Source organism: Poromitra crassiceps (assembly GCF_964638095.1).
Source record: "Poromitra crassiceps genome assembly, chromosome: 2".
NCBI classification, from domain to species: domain Eukaryota; kingdom Metazoa; phylum Chordata; class Actinopteri; order Beryciformes; family Melamphaidae; genus Poromitra; species Poromitra crassiceps.
In genome coordinates, this window is record NC_139624.1 from 30,093,819 (window position 1) to 30,120,898 (window position 27,080).

Consider the following 27,080-nt stretch of genomic DNA (forward strand, 5'->3'; position numbering starts at 1 on the left):
ACCGCCTGAGCGGAATCCACGGACTGCCCCTGCCCGCCTCTCTCAAGAGCTACCTGCTCTACCAAGGACGGGGTTGACGACCACAGCACACCGAGCATACCCCGGAGGACCAGTCACCCGTGGACGAGAGCAGAAAGTCAGGGTAGTCGCGCCAAGGCAGCCAAGTAGGCCAAGCCGGGAAGCGCCAAGCTAAATTCTAATGTACCAAGATCGAAGGCCCGACCGAGTTGGGAGCGCCGGCCGCAAATAGCCGTTAGCCGCTAAAAGGTCGAAGGCCGGAAAAGTACAATCGCGAAGCGCCAAGGCGGCCAGGTAGGCTAAGCTGGGAAGCGCTATCGCGAGGTGCCCGACCGAGTTGGGAGCGCCAGCCGCAAATAGCTGTAAGTCGCTAAAAAGGTCGAAGGCAGGAAAAGTACAATCGTGAAGCGCCAAGGCGGCCAGGTAGGCTAAGCTGGGAAGCGCTATCGCGAGGTGCCGACCGAGTTGGGAGCGCCAGCCGCAAATAGCTGTAAGTCGCTAAAAAGGTCGAAGGCAGGAAAAGCAAGATCGAAGGCCCGACCAAGTTGGGAGCGCCAGCCGCAAATAGCTGTAAGTCGCTAAAAAGGTCGAAGGCCGGAAAGTACGATCGCGAAGCGCCAAGGCGGCCAGGTAGGCCAAGCTGGGAAGCGCTATCGCGAGGTGCCCGACCGAGTTGGGAGCGCCAGCCGCAAATAGCTGTAAGTCGCTAAAAAGGTCGAAGGCAGGAAAAGCAAGATCGAAGGCCCGACCAAGTTGGGAGCGCCAGCCGCAAATAGCTGTAAGTCGCTAAAAAGGTCGAAGGCCGGAAAGTACGATCGCGAAGCGCCAAGGCGGCCAGGTAGGCCAAGCTGGGAAGCGCTATCGCGAGGTGCCCGACCGAGTTGGGAGCGCCAGCCGCAAATAGCTGTAAGTCGCTAAAAAGGTCGAAGGCCGGAATAGTGCAATCAACTACTGGCGCCTGCAGATCTCAATTAACCTCCGGTAATCAGATCTTCCTTTTGGGGGATCTCCTAGCCCATGCAGGCGCCCTCCTCTGCCTCAAGAGCAGCGCCACTGGCCAATGGAGTCAAGCGCCAAAGCATTTGCCATGCACGCCGATTGCTAAATAAAGTTTGTCTAATCCTACCAACTGGCCTCTCCTGATTGAAGTGAGGTCTCCAGACCATAGTTCAAGCAGAAGGCCACTCACGCGTAATCCGATCTCAACGTGGTCAAAAATCCTAGTATGACGTCTGCTATGACGTCAAACATGACGTCAGTTAATCCTCATATATATAGCAAGGGTTCTACGTCACCTCTCTCTCTCTGGCCGATCATAGCAGCAGCAGCCCACGGCAGTCCATCTCCCTTGAAGCCGGCCTCCGAAGCGTTGTTTTGCCCCACCCACCTCCCCAGTCCACCACCAACGAGTCTTGACTCCCGATCCCCCACGGGGGGGGGGATCTCCTAGCCCATGCAGGCGCCCTCCTCTGCCTCAAGAGCAGCGCCACTGGCCAATGGAGTCAAGCGCCAAAGCATTTGCCATGCACGCCGATTGCTAAATAAAGTTTGTCTAATCCTACCAACTGGCCTCTCCTGATTGAAGTGTTTTTACGTCAAACTAAATCCAACAGCAGCATAAATAAGACCAGAATCGCAAAAGCTTCATCAAAGCTCTCAACACAAACCACAAGAAACGAGCGAGCCGATCCAGACTTGCACAGCGGCCGCCAGCAGACAGGCAGCAGCAGCAGAAGCAGTGAGCCTGGTGACGCGAGGTTACAGCAGCAGCAGCAACGAGCTTGTGACATGCCCGCTGCAGCCAAGAAGAACACACACGGAGGGAGGAGTTTGAATGAGAGGGGTGTTTCCTGCTGTTATGGAGGAAATTACTGTTCAAAACTATTGTTTAGATGTCTGACGTCTTACTGATGCCAAAAATGAATGGTTAAAGTGACTGTTCTATCGAATTTCACAAAAAGCCGTTTATCTCAAAATAATTTTTCAGACGCTGAAACCATGCTGTATTCAACTGCTAATGCTTACATAACTACTAACTCTACAAACTAACTCTTTTAGACAGAGAAAGCACACATTCTATTAGTTCTTTTGAGATATTGTGTGTTCACAAAATCTTAGCAGAAAAGAATCCTCGGGTCTTGAAAGATGAGCCAGAATCCTCAAAAAAAACCTCTGGCAGAACCTACCTACAGTAAAAAAAAAACGGCTGGCAGTGAATGTGTTAATACGTCATTGGCAGTCAACCGTTGGATTTTTTTTGACGGATTAATACGTCATTGGCAGTGAACGTGTTAATTAAAAAAAAAGATAAAAAAAATGAAACTTTTTTTTCCCGGTCTAAGTGAAATGTTATGTCTCTCCTGATTCTAAACATACTTGAATCACTTGGGTGGACCAACTTAAACTATTTTTTATAACCTTTTTATGAAATGTAGATGGAAAAATGAATGGCGGATGAAATCCCTTGGTTTGTATGCTTTGTATGCTGAATGCAGAACAGGACGTGACTTTGGTGCTGCTATGCGGTCCCATGGATGTAGGCTATTGAAAAGAACAGGACATAATGTTTGTAACGTTACAATTAAATCTCTACATGGAACTTTTAAACTGCTTATGAAATACTGGTACGTGCCTCTGAGTAAATGAGACCATCAGTGAGGGGATTGGATTTTTTTTATCATTATTTACATGGACAAAATCAAATATCACAATATTTTTGACCAAATACCTTGATATCAATATTGCAACAATATTGGTGGTCTCACAAAATATTTACACAATTAGATTTTTTGATAAATAATCATCAGTAATGTTGATATAATACTAAGTGGATAAAGGCAAATACAGTAATAGCACAGCTAGAACAGTCTGGTAAGTTCAGAAAAATAGCATCACTTTACTGTAACGCAGCCTTTAAAACCAGGAAAAGACAACACTTATGCCATATCACATGATATTACGATATCCAAAATGTAAGACGATATCTACTAGTCCCATATCACAATATCAATATAATATCGCTATATTGCCCAGCCCTACGATAGGCAGGAAATAACTGATGGTTGTTGCCATGGGAGAAACCTGCAGCCATAGTACTGAGGTAAGCCACTCTCGGAGGATGAATGTCTCTGACACTCAGTATTGTTGAATCAAAAGCAGAATGTTTCCTCCAAAGTAAAACGAAGAGAGAAATGCGCTAACAGTTCTAAATACAGCACTTAATTCAGACCTTTATATCTTTCAGCCCTTTATGTTAAAGTCAGTCATTGAACCACTCAAGGGATGCATGTACTCCAGATAGTCTATTTAATCTTATGAGCCCTTGTAACATTAAATATGAAGAACACTTACCTGCCAACTGGGTAACTTAAGATCACACCAACAAATCACACAAGTGCAGCTTTTTGGTGTGTGTGTGTGTGTGTGTGTGAGTGAGAGAGAGAGAGAGAGAGAGAGAGAGAACAAGAGACATGGTGTCACTTTCCCGTAGAGAGAGAGGGGCAACCCTGTCCCTTTCCTGCCTTTCTGCTGTCTGTCGTAATGGTTGGCCCTGTGGTCACTCCAATAAGACAGGCCTCTATAGACAGGACCTGGGTCCCCCCCCCCACCCACAAACACACACTCTCACTCTCTCACACAGCCTTACACAAATCCGATGTCTCTCTCACACACACATGCACGCACACACACACACACACACACACACACACACACATGCACACACAACCTGGTGCAGGCATCGATATTTCATCTTCTCCTCTCAATAAAGTCTCACCTCTCCATAGCTGCTCCCTCCATCTCTCTACCGCTCTGTCTGTCTCCTCTCCCTTCATCCTTTCTATATATATCTTTCTACTTCACCTCTTCTTCACCCCTCTCTTTCTATCCCTCTCTTCCCTTTCAGTGATTACTCTCACTTCACCTCATCTCTCTCTCTCTCTCTCTCTCTCTCTCCTTACCTCAGTGTGTTTCTCTCTTTTCAACCCTGATGGAGTCTGTGCTGTTGTGGGCGTTGGTCTGTTGTAGTTTTTGAGACTGGAGGCCCTTGGAGGAGCACATAGTCCTGACCCCGCATTAACTTTGTTGATCTATTCTGACAGATTGTGGGTGGTACAAGAGGATTTGATTGCCTCTATGTAGTCGTTTGATAGAGTTACAAAGTTTTGAACAGCCAAAACATGTTAGCATTGCATTTTATTAGGGCCATGCATGATACCGTTTTTTCCGATGTGCTGATATTTTCCAACTCTTTGCAGATACCGATATATATATACGATATATACGCAAAAAAAATTCCACCTAATTTCTGAGAACATCAAGTCTCTCCTGCAGTGGAATTAACAAATTATTATTACGCCTACTATTATCGTGATGGCACACTGGCAGATACAGACATAAATACAATGCTTTTCAGAATGTACAGTACACATTCACTGGGGAAAATAAGAAAATTACTTCAACTTATTATTATATTATGTAAAACCATGCATTTTATTATTATTATTATTAATTTAACATTTTCTTTCAAACAAAACTGTAAGATTCATCCTAACCAGGCTTGGATGATGCTCTTTTAGGGACAATCTTGATACATTGGCGGAAATATCTGTTTTGGGCCGATATTTCATTTGAAAGCTTTTATCGGCCAATTCCGATGACGTGCGGTGCCGATATCATCGTGCATCCCTACCAATAACATTACATCATTTTGATAAGTTAACATAGCTAGCTAGTAGGGCTGCTCCATATTGGAAAAAAATGACTGCAATATATTTGGTTTCTGCGATATATACTGTGAAACTTGCGAACGGCGCTGGCGCGGAAAAATTTGGGGCATTTTAAGTCAGGTTTAGAGGAATAACTCATTTTAATGAACAGTTGTGATGTCATTATTCAGTCTTAAACACCAATATTTGATCCTTTTCTCACTCACGCCTATGTCACCACTTGCTTTCCCTGCAGGGCTTGAAATTAGCTTTTTTGACCACCTGCCAATATGGCTGCTAGAAGTTACCAGCCAATTAGGATTTCCACTAGCCAAAAAGTTTTTCTTGAAATAAACCAGAATATGAGTGGGTTAATTTAAGCATAAGTATCAGTAAGTGGCCCGGGATTCTCAAAGCCTGTGTTGAGGGTCACACGAACAAAAATCCACTCTTGAAGCTAAATAAATCCAAAACCAATGAGTTAATTATTTAAATTTTTTCCTTCAATGTAGAACAGTCATTTCTTACACATGAGATTACTTTTAGCATAATCTCATAAAGATTATTGAAATTTATTCCATATTCCAGACTGAAATGTTATAACAGAAGTCAAGTATTAGCCAGAATGACATTTGGACACTTATTCAGCCGGTATCTTGTATAGCTGCTTTCACACATGTCTGGAATTCAGGAGTTATCTAGAGGCCATCCGTATTGGCTGTCATGTGTGAACAGATTTTCGAGGCTCATGCGCGCTCCCGCGAGCCTCATCCTAGCCGGAGGGAAGTGTAGCCCCTGCCCTACACACAGGGGCGGATTGTCCCCCCCCCCCCCCCCCCCCCTCCAGAGCTCCGTGAAGTAGTCAGCTCGTGAGTGCATGAGGACAGACAGAAAGCCAGCGTGACAGATTATTATTATATAAATAGTCGATGTGAATGAGCGAGCAAAAAAACATCATGCAAAGTTTTTCGAATGAAGCGCCTCAAACCTGCTCCGTGTGCGACTGTGCCATGTTGCTGGATTGAAAGGCTCATGGCTCTGATCCGATTTCATGTCTGCATAGCTTCGCACAGCACACACATTTAATAAGCATTTTTGGACGCGAGGGTCGTCCCGCTTCCCAGTATTGGACATCGCTAGGTAGTGTATCTGGATCTGGTTACGTTCATGTCTTTGATTTAACGTTTACACAGCGTTTGTGAAGATTCAATGGCAAATGGCAGAACCGCAAATTCCAAGTAGCGTCAAGTCAGGCAGTATAAAACGAAAACTTCCGGGTATAACCTTCGCAATAAATAAAGTAAATGCACGTGTAATGTTTTTTGTGTGTGTTTCGAAAGATACAGAAGGGAGAGTGAGTTGTAGGGTTGTTTAATTAATTAGTTACTAACGTTATGCGCAAACGATTATATGCCGTGAACGTTAGGCAGTTATCGCCCATTATGTATTTTTCGTTTTCACAACTCCTGTGGTCATGCCCAAATTCCCCCACCCCCGCCCCCTCTCTACTTTACAAACTCTGCGGAGGTGCTACTCATGTGTGAAAGCAACATGCCTCATGTGTGAAAGGGTACACTTCACGTATCATCCGGGGCAGGCTCAGTGGGGGGCAACCCTCACCTGATCCGGAGTTCATGTGTGAAAATAGCTTATGTTGCATTCAGGTGCACTGTAAAAAAAAAAAAAAAAAATTACAGTGTATAAAATAACCGGTAGGCCAGAGGCCAGTAGGCGGAGAAATCGCCGGCTACCGGCACTTGGGGAACTCCCTGTGCCTCTCTGATGCTTGTAGGCAAACTGGTAGGGATCTAGCAGTGGGTCTACATCCAGCTGTAGTTTGCTCACCATGAGCTTCTCCAAACATTTCATGACAACAGAGGTTAGAGCAATAGGTCTCAAATCATTGTTCTCCTGTGGACAGCGCTTCTTGGGCACAGGCGTAATAATGGCCCTTTTCCATTGTGTTGGTACAGTGTGTGACTGTAGATACACCTCGTAATGTACACCTCGGAGTGCATTAACCCGCTTATACCATGGTCACTTGCCAAAGAAACAAAACAAGACAATTAATTTAAGTTTTGCAATCAAAATCTAGTTTTCATTACCTTGGATGAGAACCAGCGAGAAAAAAATAGTCCCCTCGACTTGCTCGCATCATAGGTGCACTATAACAAAGAGCGCTACACCCCTGCAAATACGAGAAAGAAGCCGACGGGAGTAATCCATGTGGGTAGGCTATTGTGGATGACCTGCAGAGTCCAGGCAATTGTCTCTTCGGCTGCAACCAGCAGCTCACCAAAGTTTGACCAAAACCATTTGCGTTAGGTGGGGGGTAGGTGGATATTAAAGAAAATTGCCTCTACATAGCGAAACAGAATGCAAACTAATGCAAAACAGAAAATACAAAAACGTTATGTCCTCCCCCTCCTATCTCAAAATAAAATACCTTGCCCTCCCCAGTACTCAAAATAAAATCAAAATGCCCCGCCCCCCCCACCACCTAAATATCCCACACTCCCTTAGTACTACTGTTTTACATCACTGCTGCCAAGATGACTGAATCCATTGGCACTGGAGATCCAGTTTTTTTTTTGACAATTTAAATTACTTTGATCTTTGGTAATTTAAAATGTAGCCTGGAGCAAGACACTTGGATGGGGAAGCACACTCGGGGACTAGAGTTATGCTCAACTTGATTCAAATTTATTTACTGCCAGAAGAGAAGGTAGCCTTAACACAGCCAACCTTTCAGAGAGCCTTCCTCAGGCTATAGGGGGTTTGTCCCTGTGTGTGCTTCCTCATTTTGAGTGACTTGTGCTACCGTTTTCTATTGGGATGTGCCTCCAACCTGATACTTGTTCATCAGCCCCCCCCCCCCCCCCCCTTCACTGAGAAGTTTCATACTCTGAGTCTCTGACATAGATTTCTTTCTTTCTTTACGCTTTTAAAAGCTACGTTTCAATTAAAATACGGTAATGTGTACTGTTACACCACACACTATCCCACAAATGGCATGGACAAATACACAGGTAATTAGTTAGATGTAAATGCGATCAAGATTAGCTGCCAGGATATTATGGAAACAATCGCCCAAGCCTAATAGCACGTACAGACTACAAGATCCTCGTGAGTCGTCAGTCTCTGTTCCTTTCACACTATACAACTGTCTGTCTTGTAATCAGGAGTCTTTGAGTCATTTTGGTTTTCACACTATATGACTGAGCTGTGACAGAGGATCACACATTACAAGATATTTCACCAGGAGAATCCCCGACAAGTCCGCAAACGCAGTCTCACACCGGCTTTATTCTTTCTAAACACACGCTTGCACATCGATGGGTCATTCCCCAAAATTGGTTCACACTCCCAACATGACTAGATACCAAGCAGGCTAGCTATCCGTCGGGCCTCTGTGACTCGTCGGTGAGTGCTCGGGGGAGCTCTGTGACTGGTCGGGTGAGTGCTCGGGGGAGCTCTGTGACTGGTCGGTGAGTGCTCGGGGGAGCTCTGTGACTGGTCGGTGAGTGCTCGGGGGAGCTCTGTGACTGGTCGGTGAGTGCTCGGGGGAGCTCCTCGCTTGCGAGCGCTGATTTGAGAGCACCGAGCCAACGTGATTTGCCTCTGATCAGGGGGGCTTTGTCGCCGAGCCCCCAAAACAGCTCGCAGAGGGCTCGGAGCGCATAGTGTGAACTAGCCATAACATACACACTTACTTGCTTATGGCAGTCCATTGTTGTCGATGATGACTTCATAACCTCCACACACACAAACAAAACACACACACACACACACACACACACACACACACACACACACACACACACACACACACACACACACACACAGGGAACCGCATGAGCAGAGTAGCTGTCTGCCTAATTATTACATCATCTTAAAACCACTCGTTCATCATCTTGCATCACTCCAAACAACACCTTCACCTTCCCACCTCGTCTGAAGTTTGTTTGTCAGAGTCTCCAAGTCATCCCAAGTCTAGACACTTTGCTTTCAGATGGGAGGAGACATTTTTGACTAGTCAGACAGCAAACTCAGCACTTTAGAGACACTGTGACATTGCAATGCTCTTGCTGTCTCCCTCCCACTCCCACTTTCTGTCTCTCTCTCATTCCCTGTGCCACTTTCTGTCTCTCTCACTCCCTGTGCCACTTTCTGTCTCTCTCTCATTCCCTGTGCTGCTTTCTGTCTCTCTCATTCCCTGTGCTGCTTTCTGTCTCTCTCTCTCTCACTCCCTGTGCTGCTTTCTGTCTCTCTCTCTCACTCCCTGTGCTGCTTTCTGTCTCTCTCTCTCATTCCCTGTGCTGCTTTCTGTCTCTCTCTCTCATTCCCTGTGCTGCTTTCTGTCTCTCTCTCTCACTCCCTGTGCCACTTTCTGTCTCTCTCTCATTCCCTGTGCTGCTTTCTGTCTCTCTCTCACTCCCTGTGCCACTTTCTGTCTCTCTCTCTCATTCCCTGTGCTGCTTTCTGTCTCTCTCTCATTCCCTGTGCCACTTTCTGTCTCTCTCTCACTCCCTGTGCTGCTTTCTGTCTCTCTCTCTCATTCCCTGTGCTGCTTTCTGTCTCTCTCTCATTCCCTGTGCCACTTTCTGTCTCTCTCTCATTCCCTGTGCTGCTTTCTGTCTCTCTCTCTCACTCCCTGTGCCACTTTCTGTCTCTCTCTCACTCCCTGTGCCACTTTCTGTCTCTCATTCCCTGTGCCACTTTCTGTCTCTCTCTCATTCCCTGTGCTGCTTTCTGTCTCTCTCTCTCACTCCCTGTGCCACTTTCTCATTCCCTGTGCTGCTTTCTGTCTCTCTCTCTCACTCCCTGTGCCACTTTCTGTCTCTCTCTCTCATTCCCTGTGCCACTTTCTGTCTCTCTCTCATTCCCTGTGCCACTTTCTGTCTCTCTCTCTCATTCCCTGTGCCACTTTCTGTCTCTCTCTCATTCCCTGTGCCACTTTCTGTCTCTCTCATTCCCTGTGCTGCTTTCTGTCTCTCTCTCATTCCCTGTGCCACTTTCTGTCTCTCTCTTTCACTCCCTGTGCCACTTTCTGTCTCTCTCTCTCATTCCCTGTGCCACTTTCTGTCTCTCTCTCATTCCCTGTGCCACTTTCTGTCTCTCTCTTTCATTCCCTGTGCTGCTTTCTGTCTCTCTCTCTCATTCCCTGTGCTGCTTTCTGTCTCTCTCTCATTCCCTGTGCCACTTTCTGTCTCTCTCTTTCACTCCCTGTGCCACTTTCTGTCTCTCTCTCTCATTCCCTGTGCCACTTTCTGTCTCTCTCTCATTCCCTGTGCTGCTTTCTGTCTCTCTCTCTCACTCCCTGTGCCACTTTCTGTCTCTCTCTCATTCCCTGTGCTGCTTTCTGTCTCTCTCTCTCACTCCCTGTGCCACTTTCTGTCTCTCTCTCATTCCCTGTGCTGCTTTCTGTCTCTCTCTCTCACTCCCTGTGCCACTTTCTGTCTCTCTCTCACTCCCTGTGCCACTTTCTGTCTCTCTCTCATTCCCTGTGCCACTTTCGGTCTCTCATACCCTGTGCCACTTTCTGTCTCTCTCTCTCACTCCCTGTGCCACTTTCGGTCTCTCTCTCATTCCCTGTGCCACTTTCTGTCTCTCTCTCATTCCCTGTGCCACTTTCTGTCTCTCTCTCATTCCCTGTGCTGCTTTCTGTCTCTCTCTCTCACTCCCTGTGCCACTTTCTGTCTCTCTCTCTCATTCCCTGTGCCACTTTCTGTCTCTCTCTCTCACTCCCTGTGCCACTTTCTGTCTCTCTCTCATTCCCTGTGCTGCTTTCTGTCTCTCTCTCTCACTCCCTGTGCCACTTTCTGTCTCTCTCTCTCATTCCCTGTGCCACTTTCTGTCTCTCTCTCACTCCCTGTGCCACTTTCTGTCTCTCTCTCATTCCCTGTGCTGCTTTCTGTCTCTCTCTCACTCCCTGTGCTGCTTTCTGTCTCTCTCTCATTCCCTGTGCTGCTTTCTGTCTCTCTCTCTCACTCCCTGTGCCACTTTCTGTCTCTCTCTCACTCCCTGTGCCACTTTCTGTCTCTCTCTCATTCCCTGTGCCACTTTCTGTCTCTCTCTCACTCCCTGTGCCGCTTTCTGTCTCTCTCTCATTCCCTGTGCCACTTTCTGTCTCTCTCACTCCCTGTGCCACTTTCTGTCTCTCTCTCATTCCCTGTGCTGCTTTCTGTCTCTCTCTCATTCCCTGTGCCACTTTCTGTCTCTCTCTCACTCCCTGTGCCGCTTTCTGTCTCTCTCTCACTCCCTGTGCCGCTTTCTGTCTCTCTCTCACTCCCTGTGCCGCTTTCTGTCTCTCTCTCTCATTCCCTGTGCTGCTTTCTGTCTCTCTCTCACTCCCTGTGCCGCTTTCTGTCTCTCTCTCACTCCCTGTGCCACTTTCTGTCTCTCTCTCTCATTCCCTGTGCTGCTTTCTGTCTCTCTCTCATTTCCTGTGCCACTTTCTGTCTCTCTCTCTCATTCCCTGTGCCACTTTCTGTCTCTCTCTCTCTCACTCCCTGCGCTGCTTTCTGTCTCTCTCTCACTCCCTGTGCTGCTTTCTGTCTCTCTCTCATTCCCTGTGCTGCTTTCTGTCTCTCTCTCATGTCCTGTGCCACTTTCTGTCTCTCTCTCTCATTCCCTGTGCCACTTTCTGTCTCTCTCTCTCTCATTCCCTGTGCCACTTTCTGTCTCTCTCTCATGTCCTGTGCCACTTTCTGTCTCTCTCTCACTCCCTGTGCCACTTTCTGTCTCACTCTCTCGCTCTTTCCCTTCTCCCTCACCTGTCATTCTTGCTCTCTGCTCTCTCTCTCACCCTTTCCCTCTCTCTCTCATGTATTCCCCCACCACCTCCCCCACTCGACTCCTCCACCCCCACCCCATCTCTCTCTCTCTCTCTCTCTCCTCCTTTGATCAGTAGCGCTTGTCAGTCAACGTCTCGCCTGTCTCTGCAAATATGGCTGCCCTGACACAAGGGGTGTGGAGGACCAAGCATAACAATGGAGGCGGAGGAGAGAGGGAGAAACAAGTTTGACAGAGTCACCTTGACTCATGACAAACTTTATTTTGCCAATCATAATTATCAGAAGGCCTTGAGCTGTAGCAGCAGCAGTGGGTGGATGGGGCGGCAGAGAGAGAGAGAGAGAGGGAGTCAGAGAGAGAGAGAGAGAGTGTGTCAGTGAGAGATGGTGTCAGAGAGAGTAATGGGTGGTTGAAATAGGCAAAGAGAAAAAGTGCCAGATGAGAGAGAGAGTGAGATGGATGATGAGTAAGGCTCCCACTATTGGATATTGGATATTGTCATTTTCGAATAACATAAAATTTTACATCAAATATCTAACCCTATTCAAATAATCTATAATCAAGATAAATATGTATTTTATTACATAGTGATATGTAATATTTATTTATAATTTGATTTCAGTGGGATAAAGTTTAGTAAATTTCATTAGGACCAAAATAAAGAAATAACAACAAAATCATTAAGCCTTTAAAATAATAGTAATAGTAATAATCATCATCATCATCATCATCAAACATGCATATCTTGAAGGAATGTAACTGTTCAGTGGATCATATTGACACAATCTCGACTTAAACTATGCAGTGGCACAGAGGTGATCCTGCATATGATTGAGTTGTGCTAAGACAGAGACTGCGCATTTTGTTGTTCTTTTTTGTGCTCCCCCCCCCCCCCCCCCCCCCTTCTGAGCAGGGCAGTGGGTCATATACTCTTTAGAAGAAGAAGAAGAACCGGACGGCGTCGGTGAAACCCATCTTTATTTGTCTCACGACACTCGTTGCAACACACGTATGCGGCCAGCCACACACACTCACACACATGCCGATGGTGGCCGGTTAAATACAATCTCTGCTTACTTTGATAGATAGATAGATAGATACTTTATTGATCCTTTGCAGGAAATTCAAGTGTCACGTAGACCCAGACATGGCATGCCCTTCCTCCGTGGGCAGCCAGGGGCAGTGGGGAGCTACAGCATACCGCACCCGTGGACCATCTTCTGCCATCGTCGCTGGTCACGCGCTGATCGTCTTATCGTAGTGGGCATGTATTTATGGGGAGGAAACCCCAGGAGCCGAGTGCACCAGCTGGGCGTAAAAAAGTAGGTCTTAACTGTCACGCCGCTCTTAGCTACGCACGACGTTGTGATTTGAATTTACAGAAACAAGATGCATGGAATTTGATCACAAGTGCAATCAGTACTGAATGCGATGGCAGACTGCGCACTGCGGGCAGTTGACGAAGTCAGGAAGAAATGGAAAGATCTTCCGACGCATCAGCTTTTAAAAACCCGCCGACGAGCGGAGGTCCTGCGCCCAAAACGTCCATTTACACCACATATGGATCTATATTTTTGGAGAAGATTCCCCTGCATCACAGGACTGACAGCACAGCACTGACAGCACAGAGCTGTCAGTCCTGACAGCACAGATCAAGATGAGACAGCTGTCAGTGAGCACGCCTTGGTCTGGTATGAAGCAGGCGTAAAAGGTACACCCAGGCGCAGCGCATACAGGGCTTAAGACTACGTGGTGCACTAGTCATAAAATTAAGTTAGTCGTAACTTTGAGTTCTACGTCGGACCTAGCGTTACACCTAGGCGTACGCACAGCTGGTGCACTCGGAGCAGGGGTAAAAGTTACACCCAAGGCGTACCCATACTGACTGACAGCTGTCTCATCTTGATCTGCGCTGTCGGGACTGACAGCTCTGTGCTGTCAGTGCCATTCAGTCCTGTGATGCAGGGGAATCTTCTCCAAAAATATCGATCGATATGTGCTGTAAATGGACGTTTTGGGCGCAGGACCTCCGCTCGTCGGCGGGTTTTTAAAGGCTGATGCGTCGGAAGATCTTTCCATTTCTTCCTGACTTCGTCAACTGCCCGAAGTGCGCAGTCTGCCATCGCATTCAATCAGTACTGATTGCATTTGTGATCAAATTCCATGCATCTTGTTTCTGTTTGTTTGTTTGTTTTGGCGCTGTTAAATTTAGCTGTGAGAACGTTTCTATGCTTTGAATACAACTCTATAAGTTTGAGCTGAGTTGGAGCTGTCTGTCAGCTGTCTCGAGCTCGTCTGAGAGAAGTGTGTTGCTTGGCAACAAGCACGTATTCACGTGAACGCGCACGTCCGCAGCCTAAAGACCGGGCGCAGCTACGACCATGGTAAGTCAGCCAGGCTTGGTGCACTCGGTGTACATTCAAATCACAACATCGGGCGTAGCTAAGACCGGCGTAAGAGTTAAGACCTACTTTTTTACGCCCAGCTGGTGCACTCGGCTCCTGGAGAGCACGGGGAGACCATGCAAACTCCACAGAGAAAGGTTGTTTCACAAGATAACCCACCTGGGCAGCATAGGCGCTTGAGGACATGGGGGGGCATGCCCCCAGCACCACAGCGTCCGAGGTGGGACTCGAGCCCAGGACCTTCTTGCTGTGAGATGATAGCGCTACCACTGCGCCACCGTTACCATCATTAGTTAGGCTACCATTCTTGCCAAGTTAATGGCGGATCGCATATTTAAGCGATTGTTGGCAAATCAAAATGTAAACATTAGTCACATTAATAGAGATGCTGTTTTCTGATAAAGAAAAATCACTTTCAAATGTATCAAATAGGGATGTCACAATATATCGTCCCACGATATATCGCGATATCAAAACGTGACAATATGTATCGTTGAGATGAAATCTCATATCGCGAGACATGGTGGCACTGATCTGCATCTGATTGCATGCTCGCTCTCCTTTCCATTGCTTTGTTTGAGCAGATGAGGGACGTTACAGACACGGAGGATGAAAATGGTGAAATTACTCAAATTAGCGTGGAGGATGCCCCCTCAACTTACAAATCGATCGCAAAAAAAAGTTAATTGTTAAAATATCGTATCGTATTGTTATCTTGAACCCAATATCATGTATCGTATCATATCGTGAACTGAGTGTATCGTGACACCCCTAGTATCAAATAGTCCCTGCAGCTCTGTTGATGAGAAACAGAGTGAGAGATGGTTGATAGACATTTGATGGAGAAGATTGAAGTATTGACAGATTGTGAGTGCAGAAGATACAGTAGAGGGAGAGGGGGATTCAGGGGGAAGGAGGGAGGGGTTTGAAGGGAGAAGTGGACTGGATTTTTAGGGACAAGGAGTTTCTCAGTCCCCAAAATTTCACTGGTGTACTCACATGCAGTCTCTCTCTCTCTCTCTATCCCTCACACACACACACACACACACACACACACACACACACACACACACACACACACACACACACACAGAAGAAAGGAAATCAAACGTGTGTGAATCTTTATGGACTGTACCAGTAAAATCATCTCTCCATTTATGTGTGTGCGTGCAGGTAAGGTTTGCACAGGTCAGACCCTTCTCCCCCACCCCCTTTCCCCTCTATCTGGCACTGTGTGTGTGCGTGTTTCACCGTCTTTGAGCTGCTTTTTGTCTCTGTTCACTATCGACCTGTCGACCGGGGAGCTGGGGGAGGGGCCCAGGCTACAAATCTCATGCTCATACCGACATTCCGTGCGACTCATCCGTGCTACAAACAGATACACAGAGTCACTTATAGAAGCGGCTGCTTAAATCTGTCTTTTTGGAAGAAAAAGAGGTCGGCAGCCATGTTTGGAAAGTAGTGCCGACTACCTCTTTTTCTTCCAAAAAGACCAATTATGTGCATTTTGGATTAATATTTCATTGTGTGGTGAGTACCCGAAGCACAACATGTATTTTGGCGCCGTGAGATGTGTGTTTTGGCAGATGTTTAACAGCTGTACCATTAGCCTCCATTCTATGGTGATAATTACTAACTTCACGACTGTAGCTCACTGTAAACTGAGCGGACAGTGCCGGTAAGGCATGGTGTATCTTGGTTATGTGTGGGGGGGATGTGGCAAATTAGCTAAACTTCCAAAAAAGTGGTGTATCCCTTTAAAAAAGATTGGAATGTGTCTACGTATACATGCTTAGCAGGGTGGGAATTCCGTCATTTTTTATTTGTTCACACGAGGCACTTAACAGAAACAGAGCTGAAGCTAAAGCCACGCTGAAGCTGAGCTCACGCTAAACCGGTCACACAAGAAGCACTCTCTTTTCCACGGCGCCTCGCTCGGTGCGCCTTGACCCCGTCCACGACTTCCATTGACTTCATGCCTGGCAGCTTCACGCTTGGAAAACAGAACTGAATCCTGAATGATCGCTTCAGCCTAGCTTCAGCGTGGCACGCGCGCGGCTGGTGTGAACGGCCTCACCTGTTAACAAGGACGGCGAAATGAAACTTGTAGCTTCAGCATTGCTTCGGCATATGGTGTGAACGCCCTGTAAGGCCATCTGGCCTTCGGCGTCGCACATTCTTTTAGGGCACAAGGCCACATGCCATGGGACAAAGTCAATTGCTCTATTGACATCTTGAAGAGCAATTTCTCTGAAATGTGTGTTAAATGAGCTAATTACAGATCCTTTGCATAGGGCAGGCTACATTAAACTGAGACCACTGATGCTTTTAAAGCAACTGACAGTAGCAGGCTGGTAACAGGGCACTGCCAAGGTGGCCTTAGGGATCTCAGGGCATCACAACCAGAGGGAGGGGCAATGGAGGCCATGGCCTCCGTGTAATTCCCACCCTGGTGCTTAGGCTATTTAGTTTAGCCTCACCTGTGCCAAAGGGACTACAGGGTAGAATTGAGAAAAGGACTATTTGTGCGTGTGTGTGTGTGTGTGTGTGTGTGTGTGTGTGTGTGTGTGTCTGTGTGTGTCTGTCTGTCTGTCTGTGTGTGTGTGTGTGTGTGTGTGTGTGTGTGTGTGTGTGTGTGTGTGTGTGCGCGCGCGCGCGCTCTCCAAAACCCAAGTGTATTCACTGAAGCCAGGATAGTGAAATGTCTGTGCAGTAGAATGCAGCATTGCCTCCATACCACCGCGTGCTATCAAAGTAGACACATCAGAGAGCACACTTGGAGAATTATTCATGAATTCCCGCTGCTACTAAGCAAACACCCCAGACAGGCATGTCAGAATGCATTCACCAAAGCTCACACATTAACATGCACTCTTGACACTCATGTCCCACCTCTGAGGGCCATGTACTTCTAAGTCGCCTTTAGTCAGTTGCATTTAAAGGCCCTGGTAATTATCCTCCCTAAGACAGGACTCTGGAGAAGAAAGAATAGTGCGAGGAGCGTCTCATCTTTTAAGACAGGACTCTGGAGAAGAAAGAATAGTGCGAGGAGCGTCTCATCTTTTAAGACAGGACTCTGGAGAAGAAAGAATAGTGCGAGTGTAACGGCGTTGTGTAGGTGGTACTTGCAGCAACCCAGCCTTTGCGGCTTGTCCAGGGGTGGGTACGAACCGCCGACCCTCGGCTTGGGAGTCCGACATGTTAACCGCAACGCCAAGAGAGCTAGCTCCCTTGGCGGAGCTGATTAACATGCCTTTTTTACTGGGGAGTGAGTTTAACCAATCCACTCGCTACCACTCGGGACTCATGAGGAATCCGCGCTGATTCACCTCGGTTACACTCACCCCCTTAAACTCACTCCACACCCACTGGGCATCCGGGTCACGGCACCAATGTAACGGCGTTGTGTAGGTGGTACTTGCAGCAACCCATGTTAATGGCTTGTCCAGGGGTGGGTACGAACCGCCGACCTTCGGCTTGGGAGTCTGACATGTTAACCGCAACGCCAAGAGAGCTAGCTCCCTTGGCGGAGCTGATTAACATGCCTTTATACTGGGGAGTGAGTTTAACCAATCCACTCGCTACCACTCGGGACTCGTGAGGAATCCGCGCTGATTCACCTCGGTTACACGAGGAATGTCTCATCTTTTAAGACAGGACTCTGGAGAAGAAATAATAGGGCGAGGAGCGTCTAATATTTTAAGACCGGGCTCTGGAGAAGAAATAATAGTGCGAGGAACATCTCATCTTTTAAGATAGGACTCTGGAGAAGAAAGAATAGTGCGAGGAACGTCTCATCTTTTAAGACAGGACTCTGGAGAAGAAAGAATAGTGCGAGGAACATCTCATCTTTTAAGATAGGACTCTGGAGAAGAAAGAATAGTGCAAGGAACGTCTCATCTTTTAAGATAGGACTCTGGAGAAGAAAGAATAGTGCGAGGAACGTCTCATCTTTTAAGATAGGACTCTGGAGAAGAAAGAATAGTGCGAGGAACGTCTCATCTTTTAAGATAGGACTCTGGAGAAGAAAGAATAGTGCTAGGAACGTCTCATCTTTTAAGATAGGACTCTGGAGAAGAAAGAATAGTGCAAGGAACATCTCATCTTTTAAGACAGGACTCTGGAGAAGAAAGAATAGTGCGAAGAACGTCTCATCTTTTAAGACAGGACTCTGGAGAAGAAAGAATAGTGCGAGGAACATCTAATCTTTTAAGACAGGACTCTGGAGAAGAAAGAATAGTGCGAGGAACGTCTCATCTTTTAAGATAGGACTCTGGAGAAGAAAGAATAGTGCGAGGAACATCTCATCTTTTAAGATAGGACTCTGGAGAAGAAAGAATAGTGCGAGGAACATCTCATCTTTTAAGACAGGACTCTGGAGAAGAAAGAATAGTGCGAGGAATGTCTCATCTTTTAAGACAGGACTCTGGAGAAGAAAGAATAGTGCGAGGAGCATCTCATCTTTTAAGACAGGACTCTGGAGAAGAAAGAATAGTGCGAGGAACAGTGTGAGGAACGTCTCATCTTTTAAGATAGGACTCTGGAGAAGAAAGAATAGTGCGAGGAACGTCTCATCTTTTAACTCATTCTCTGCCAGGGTCATTTCAGTCTGTGTGCTCCCAGTGCCAGGATTTTGAGCATATTTCCTGATCTTCCAGGACCCACAGAATATTCTGTGCTAGGAATAAAATTACACAACATATCTCACAATAAAGCAGAGACTCTCTTCTTACCCCTTGTAAAAAACTGAAACTCGACCATGTTTCCTTGTTTAGTTACAAGCAGTGGAAGTTAGCTTGTTTTCACTAAAAATGCCCTCCTTGGAACAGGAAATAGGAGAAAAAGAGGTTTTTAGTGAAGGACACCGTTTCAAGCAGAACTCTCTTTTGAGCCTTTTATTTTTTGCCTCAGTGACACATCAGACACATTATACAGTATTTGTTTTCCCCAAAAAAAAAAAAAAAAAAGAGAATGTATTTGAGGGAGCTGTGTCGGTCCATCCCGCCCAGTGAGCGGCTACAGAGAGAGAGAGAGAGAGAGTCTGGCCCCTGGGGTTTCTTGACAGATGAGGCTTGGCCGCAGTATTTATCAAAGTATGATAAATATGTGCACAAAATCAAATAAATAATTTACTTTTACAGTTGCCATGTGGATTTTTAGCTTAGCTTGATAAAAGCATAAACAAATGGAACGAACCCTTATGTGGTCACACTCACACACACTCTCTCTCACACACACACACACACACACACACACACACACAGGAATAACAGGTGCTGTAACGTTACCTGCTGTCACGTTACCTCTCATAACTAACGTTAGCACAGAAGATCACACAATAGCTACGTTAGTGCTGTAAACTTTGAAATGTTTATGTGACACATGTTTCGCCTTGGTTGCTGGGGACGGGTGTGTGACGCGGTTTGACGCGTTTGACGTATCCATGTGATTCCCCCTCCCTTGAGTGTGACAGAGCTCTCCCTTGAGAGGGAGAGCTGGCAAGAGGAAACGTGAAGCGAGTCATGCCGGCGGCATAAGTTATAAACAATGCGTGACAATTATACTCGAATGTTGTGTGTGTGATCATTTCATCTCAAACGCGATACAAAAAATAGGCTACTTTTTACCATCGTCATCGCTCTCTCCAAGTGGCACCCATTTCTCCTCCTCCGATTCATCTGTGTCAGACGGATCAGAACGCTGTGAAGGGGAGCCTTCGTCGCCATGGCGCTCCGTCGTGGAGCAATAACAAAAACGCTGGCGTCTTCCTCGCCATCGTCGCCAGCCGAGAACTCTGGATCGGACTCTGTTTCGACCACAGGCTCCACCCATAAATACTAAACTAGCGGGTTCCTTTTATCAGTTTGACTTGAAACAATGTCACAGGCTGGGAAAGTGTCTGATGTAATGTAAACAGCCAAAACATGAAAGTACGTCCGAGTACGTCTTTGGCACAGAACGCCATTGTTAAAAGTACATCCGGGTACGTCTTTGGCAGAGAATGAGTTAAGATAGGACTCTGGAGAAGAAAGAATAGTGCAAGGAACGTCTCATCTTTTAAGACTATACTCTGGAGAAGAAAGAATAGTGCGAGGAACATCTAATCTTTTAAGACAGGACTCTGGAGAAGAAAGAATAGTGCGAGGAACGTCTCATCTTTTAAGACAGGACTCTGGAGAAGAAAGAATAGTGCGAGGAACGTCTCATCTTTTAAGATAGGACTCTGGAGAAGAAAGAATAGTGCAAGGAACGTCTCATCTTTTAAGACAGGACTCTGGAGAAGAAAGAATAGTGCGAAGAACGTCTCATCTTTTAAGACAATACTCTGGAGAAGAAAGAATAGTGCAAGGAACGTCTCATCTTTTAAGACTATACTCTGGAGAAGAACGAATAGGCGAGGAACGTCTCATCTTTTAAGACAGGACTCTGGAGAAGAAAGAATAGGCGAGGAACGTCTCATCTTTTAAGACAGGACTCTGGAGAAGAAAGAATAGGCGAGGAACGTCTCATCTTTTAAGACAGGACTCTGGAGAAGAAAGAATAGTGCGAGGAACGTCTCATCTTTTAAGACAGGACTCTGGAGAAGAAAGAATAGTGCGAGGAACATCTAATCTTTTAAAACAGGACTCTGGAGAAGAAAGAATAGTGCGAGGAGCATCTCATCTTTTAAGACAATACTCTGGCGAAGAAAGAATAGTGCGAGGAACGTCTCATCTTTTAAGACAATACTCTGGAGAAGAAAGAATAGTGCGAGGAACGTCTCATCTTTTAAGACAATACTCTGGAGAAGAAAGAATAGTGCGAGGAATGTCTCATCTTTTAAGACAGGACTCTGGAGAAGAAAGAATAGTGCGAGGAACGTCTCATCTTTTGTCTTCCCTCGTCTTTAGTTCCCTCGCTCATTTCCAAGTGGTAAAAAAAAAAGCCAGTCGGGATACGTAATGAGGGGATTTATCTCTTTATTCCTTTCTATCTCTCTCACGCTCAGCAAATGTACATTTTTGGACTGTGACAATCAAATGTTTTATATTCGTTTTCCCCCCATTTTTGACCGAATGCCTCCTGAAAATGGTTGAAAATTTTTCTCAAACTGAAATATGATGAAGGCAGGAAGCTATTCGAAGTGATTTGAATGTATTGAGATTTGTTTGTTTATTTAGATCCCCATTCACTACTGTATTGTAACAGTAGCTACTCTTCCAGATGCCTGCCTTACAAAGTAGGTTGTTAATGGTTGTTCATTAAACTGGATCCTTAAGCGTATTTGTACGATATAAGATGACTGTGACAAAGTATAATTTGTTTTCATGGATGTAAAATACTTCACCTTGCATCCCAGCTGTAAATCACTTCCCCATTAGATGGCTAGAGTGAAAATCAGCAGGGCTGTGGAACCGGGATTGACCACAGTGTTAAATGTTTGTCTCTCTCTCTCTCTCTCTTTCTCTCTCTCTGTCTCTGTAGGCTGAGCCAGAGGGTTTCTCCCATTTCCACCTGTATGTGTGTGCAGCCTTCCTGGTGCGGTGGAGAAAAGAGATTCTGGAGGAGAGGGATTTCCAGGTAATGCACACACACAGACAAGACAGGGGGCAGACTGTACATACAATATACACTCGCACACACAGATATAAACACATACATATACATATACATGCATACACATACATGACATGCATGTCCTGTACCCAGCTGATGATGATGAGATACATAGCCTTCGCACACAGGATGCAGGTGAACACACAGACAGACATACACACACACACACACACACACACACACACACACACACACACACTCACTCTGCGTCCCTCTCCATTACCTCCCTGGTCATTAAGTGTGAGGATCAGAGGTGCTTGTGACTGCATTAGTAGATGACAGTAGACAGCTGCTGGAAGGTGACTTTGCTAGCCGGCTCACAGGGGGGACCTGGCTTCTTACAGTAGCAACACAGTCGAATGTCAACACATACAAACATCTACTTTATTATCTTCTTCTGGTAATAGGTAGGGTAGTAGCCGTAGTAATGGGTAGGGTAGTAATAGGTAGGGTAGTAGTAGGGGCATTAAGGTGTGTTTTCTGTTGCTCTGATATGGTTGGCAGCTCAATTTCCGAGGAAAACAATCCTCCGTTAATGCAGCTGCATAATTTGATTGTTCTAAATTAATAAATTGACAAAGAAGTCTATAAACAAGTCTGGTTTATATAAACCGGGAATAATTTATAATATTATTAATTAAATCAACAAAAATGTTCAAATTCTTTGGGGAAATATGATATCAACGTGTGATATTTGAGAAGGGTTGTTTTCAGCCTTTAACATCTTGATGAAGATCTTTGGATACTTGGATTGATATATCCAAGACCACACTCACATAATCAGATATGATTATATTTGTAATACAAACTGAACGCAACAAGGTCTTAGACCAGGGGTGTCAGACTCATATTAGGTAGAGGGCCGGATTTGTTCAACTGAGACCTCATGGGGGCCGGATTCTTTTTTTTACTAAAAACCAATTCGACTCATTTATCCATTTACTTCACAAAAGAAATACTGCTCTTTCCATTTCTCTTGAAACTGCCTGCATTCCGTGACAACCTTTCTCTTTTTCGACAGCATCTTGTTGATTCCTTTGTTTTTTGGTAGGTAGCCGAATGCGCGATTCAATTCCAGCGTGGCATCATGGCGGCTTTGTTTACACCTGATGACCTACTGACATACTTCCTTGTAGTGCAGGTTAATTAACTTATGAATGAACTCTTAGCTTGCTTATTAGCCACACGTAGTTCATGATAATGGGGTGCGAATTTAATAATAATATATATATATATATATATATATATATTTTTTTATATTCCAAAACATCTCGCGGGCCGGATGAAACCTGCCCGCGGGCCGTATCTCTGACATCCCTGTCTTAGACATAAAACAAATTATATTCTAATGTGCACTGATGGGGTGGTGACAAACATGAAGAATGAAAGGCCCTCCAAATATCTATTACCCCCACATCTTCACAAGTGGCATGTTTTGTGCCTAGAGTGTGGCGACATACTATGGGGAAACTGTCTCTGAGAGGATTCAATATACAATTAACATCCCTTCCCACAATAGCATTATCTGCATTCAAATCGCATAAATCTGCAAATAATTTGGTGAGAAAATCGGGGGTCCTCGTCATTTAAATTAGTTTTATTGCAGCAGAGCAATGTCAGTGCTCTCTTTTCTCAGGTAAAAAAGGATACCCCCCCTTTTGATGGCATAATGGACACATTGAACATCCCATGTACAGACAAAGCTTCTTACTAGCAATTGTCCCAGATCTGACTCGTACACATATTCTATCCGACTGTACCACTATATTTAGAGGAAATTGTGCTGTGTAACTGTCTCATCCGATCCTCCTCATTGTTGCCGTGCTGGTACCACCAGTCAAAACTCTGAAGAAGAACCATATTAAAGGATGGCATGTGAAAGAAAGACTAAAACAAACAAGCAAGGCAGTTCAGCACATCCATGTAGTAGATGACTGGCAGCATCTCAATATTCCTTTGTGAAGAAAAGAGTAAGGGCGATCAACAGCCATATAAGTATCATCCATTTCAACCAAAGTGAGTGAACTTGCATGAGGTCACACACAGCAACCAAAGTACAAATCGTAAAATACAACATTTCATTCATTCTTTACATTCTTAACCTTGTAGAAAACGTTCTTGCTTTAGTGAGCTTTCTTACGTGGCCCGTTGACCGTGATCCACAGTATAGCCAGGTAAAGTAGTATCTATTCCATCTTCATCCTCCTAAGCCAGGTCAAAAGCCCTTTGACTCTGGGACCATCATGTGTCGGTTGCTTGCTGTTGGATCTGGCATGCTTGATCGAAACAGTCACTAGGGGTAGGAATCACCAGATTCCCCGCAGATAGTATTACGATATTGTGATATATAGTATTGCAATATATTGAGGATTGCAATATTGCGAGATATTAGGATTTATTACCGTACTTTTCGGACTATAAGCCGCGGCTTTTTCCCCATTTTTCGGCCCTGCGGCTTATATAACGGTGCGGCTAATCTATGGATTTTTACAGCTAACGGCCACTAGGGGACCTCCTAAATCTATGGATTTTGGTACGAGAGACAGAACGAGAGCAAGACAGACAGACCCTGATTGGATGAATTTGCAAAAAATGTGCCTCGCAACCTGCTTGGAGCACTGTGCGACTACGCTCTCTCAGCCACTACTGTAAAACACCCTCCCTCCTCCCACCCTCCCTCGCTCCGGGGGAAAAATGGCGGCGATTGAGCCAGAAAGACAGTCTGAATGAAATTGAATGTAACGTTCCCAATTCTATTACATTCTAAAAAATTAACGGCAACATTTTGGAAGGCTAAGCCACACAACTAGCTCGTTGTAATCTAACATCATGCTTCAAAAGATGGAGAACTGGCTGTGTTACGACGATGAGGGTAAGGACTCAAAACGGTCTCCGCTGATAAGACACGGAGATCTCTGTTACAGGCAGGCGCTACGCCTCCTCCTGGTTGGTAATTAAACATTAAAACACCTGCGGCTTATAGTCCAGTGCGGCTTATATATGTAACAATCATTCAATTTAGCTGCTGCGGCTTATATTCAGGTGCGCCTTATAGTACGGAAAGTACGGTACCTTTTTTCCACTGCAACTTGTGTCCCCAAAGGAAAACTTTGTCAACATCTGTTTCATCTAAGATAGTTTACAGTCTGTTCATCTCACTTCAATCATTTTTATTGCAGCAAAGTAGACAGACTGACCAACACTGTCATAAAAACCATGTCATAAATGTTGCGTGCACTTGGCATTCGGGCAATATGATATATTGCCACACAAGATATCGCGATACTACTGTATGCTGTATCGATCCCCCGCCCCTAACCGTCACCAGAAGGGGGATACTAGTTTGAGCCTGGTTCAGGAGCAAGAGAGCAGTTGGTTCTATCCAGCTTCATGTGTGCAGCCTTGGGGTCCATCATATTAAGGTATTCTGGGACCCACCTCTCAAAAATCAGGGTTAGATCCTTCCGTACCCTCTGGGAGACCTATAATGCACGCGTTGACTGTCATCCAGATGTTCAGGCATAGTTTGCAGTTTGCACCTGCCTCCAATTTTTGCATCCATGCCTCATACCGTATGCAGTGCTTGTCGTTTCCATTGCCCCAGTTCTCTCCTCATCCCCTTGGGCACGGCGCCCCCAGTCCCTGTATTTTAGCTCACTGTCAATTGCTTCCAACTCAGTCTAAATGTTACTGTGAGTCTCCTCCACAGTGTTTTCACTCATGCTCTTCAATTATGGCTTGGGAGACGCTTGGATCAAGTGCAGCATTGCTAGCTAAAGTGTTAACCGTGATCCTTGCATCCTCGATCGCTGACAGCCTGGGGGCTTTCCATCACAAACCTTCCAATTCTCTGTCTTTGTGGGTATGCTGTCGGATGATTTCATAAAGTAGGTGTCTAGGCTCATGGTATTAACTCTTACACCTACACTTCGAACCCATGCACTTTCAAGCTAAGATAGGATTTCATACCAAAGATGAAGGAAAATGCTATCCACCGTGCTGAGCTGGTGGTCACTCTATCTTTCCCCCTCCTTGTATTCTCTCTTCAACTCTTCTCATTTTCTCTGTGTTTACGCTTGTGTGGTGTGTCTCTCAATTGATTTATATTGTTTACAACACCTGCTGGTCCCCTATTACCTCCTTTACCTCACAGACATGTGCACACACTTCAACATAATGCACACACATGCATAGATACACACCCTCCCAACTCCATAGAGTGTTTCCTACAGCTTGGCTTGGCATGCAGACTATCAAGTGATGTGCCAAGGGCAAGATCTCCATCCTCATGAAGAAATGAAGATGAGGGTGGGGAGGGGGGAGGAGAGGATTGCGGCAAGGAGAGGTGAGGAGTGGGATGGTGGAATTGAAGAAATAAAAGGACAGAGCGAATGCTGGAGCAAATAGCGAGAGGAGCGAAAGAAGAAAAGTTAATTAAGATACAGTGGATAATTTGATTATACTTCTCATGACAAAGATGTGTAAAATAGTGTAATTCACTGAAGTGCAGGGAGTGAATGATCACACTAGTATATATAGTCATATATACTGTATCATATGTATAGTAGGGGTGTCACAATATATCGTCCCACGAAATTTCGCGATAGTAAAACGTCACGATATGTATCGTTGAGATGAAATCTCATATCGCAATTTTTTTTTTTTTTTTTTTTTTTTTTTTTTTTTTTTTTCAAAAAATAGACTACGGTAAGAAACGTCTTTGTTTGTTGAAGTTCAATGTGTGGAAAGTAGTTCAGTTGAACAAGTCTCTGAAGAGACACATGAGAAGTTATACAGGAGAGAAACCATTCAATTGAGTTTCTGGCAAAACTGTTTACTTGACAGGAAAAACTGAAGATGCATAAAAAATAGATTAAGAAAAGTCTTGTTGTTTGAGTTTGAAGAAAAACTGAAGATGCATAATGAGAATTTATACTGCTGAGAAACCTTTTAGTTCAAAGTAAATCTAAGTGACGGTGTAACTCATTCTATTTCAAGATAAGCCTTATCTCCAATCTCATGTTTTTTCTAGTTGTTATTGTAATAACAATTTCCCACAACAGCATGTTTTGTATTTGTGCATTTCAAATAAAATACTACTTTTCCAGTCATATATTGTCATTATTCAAGTTTAAAAAAATATTGTTAAAATCGTATCGTATCGTATCGTTATCGTGAACCCAGTATCGTGATACGTATCGTATCGTGAACTGAGTGTATCGTGACACCCCTAATGTATAGTCATCTGTTATATATATATAACAGATGAGATGGACAGATTGAGGTAAAGAGCGGTTAAACAGGTGAGAGTACAGAATAGTAGCTTCGGCCTTCGGGGGTAAGGTTCATAGCCTGCCGTGTACCCAACATTACAGTAAAAACCTGCTCCCTCAATCATTTCTGAAACTCCAGCGTATAATAAATCAGAAGAAGGCTTTCAAAAAGTATAGGCAGAGGGTGATGGTTACAGAGAACATGGGTTTTGGATGGGGGTAAGCTAATTAAAGCTGATTCACCCACTGAGGGAGACACTGGAGGCTGATGGAGCTTGAAGATGAGA

At 45.2% G+C, this 27,080-nt stretch overlaps 1 protein-coding gene across 1 annotated transcript in view; it reads left to right on the forward strand.

Moving 5' to 3' along the window:
- Positions 1-27,080, forward strand: part of tbc1d22a (TBC1 domain family, member 22a) — a 365,114-nt gene that overhangs the window by 285,208 nt on the left and 52,826 nt on the right. Inside the window, exon 14 of the mRNA XM_083651077.1 lies at positions 21,389-21,484. Coding sequence (XP_083507203.1) covers positions 21,389-21,484 — 96 coding nt within the window. The remainder of the gene's footprint in view (positions 1-21,388; positions 21,485-27,080) is intronic.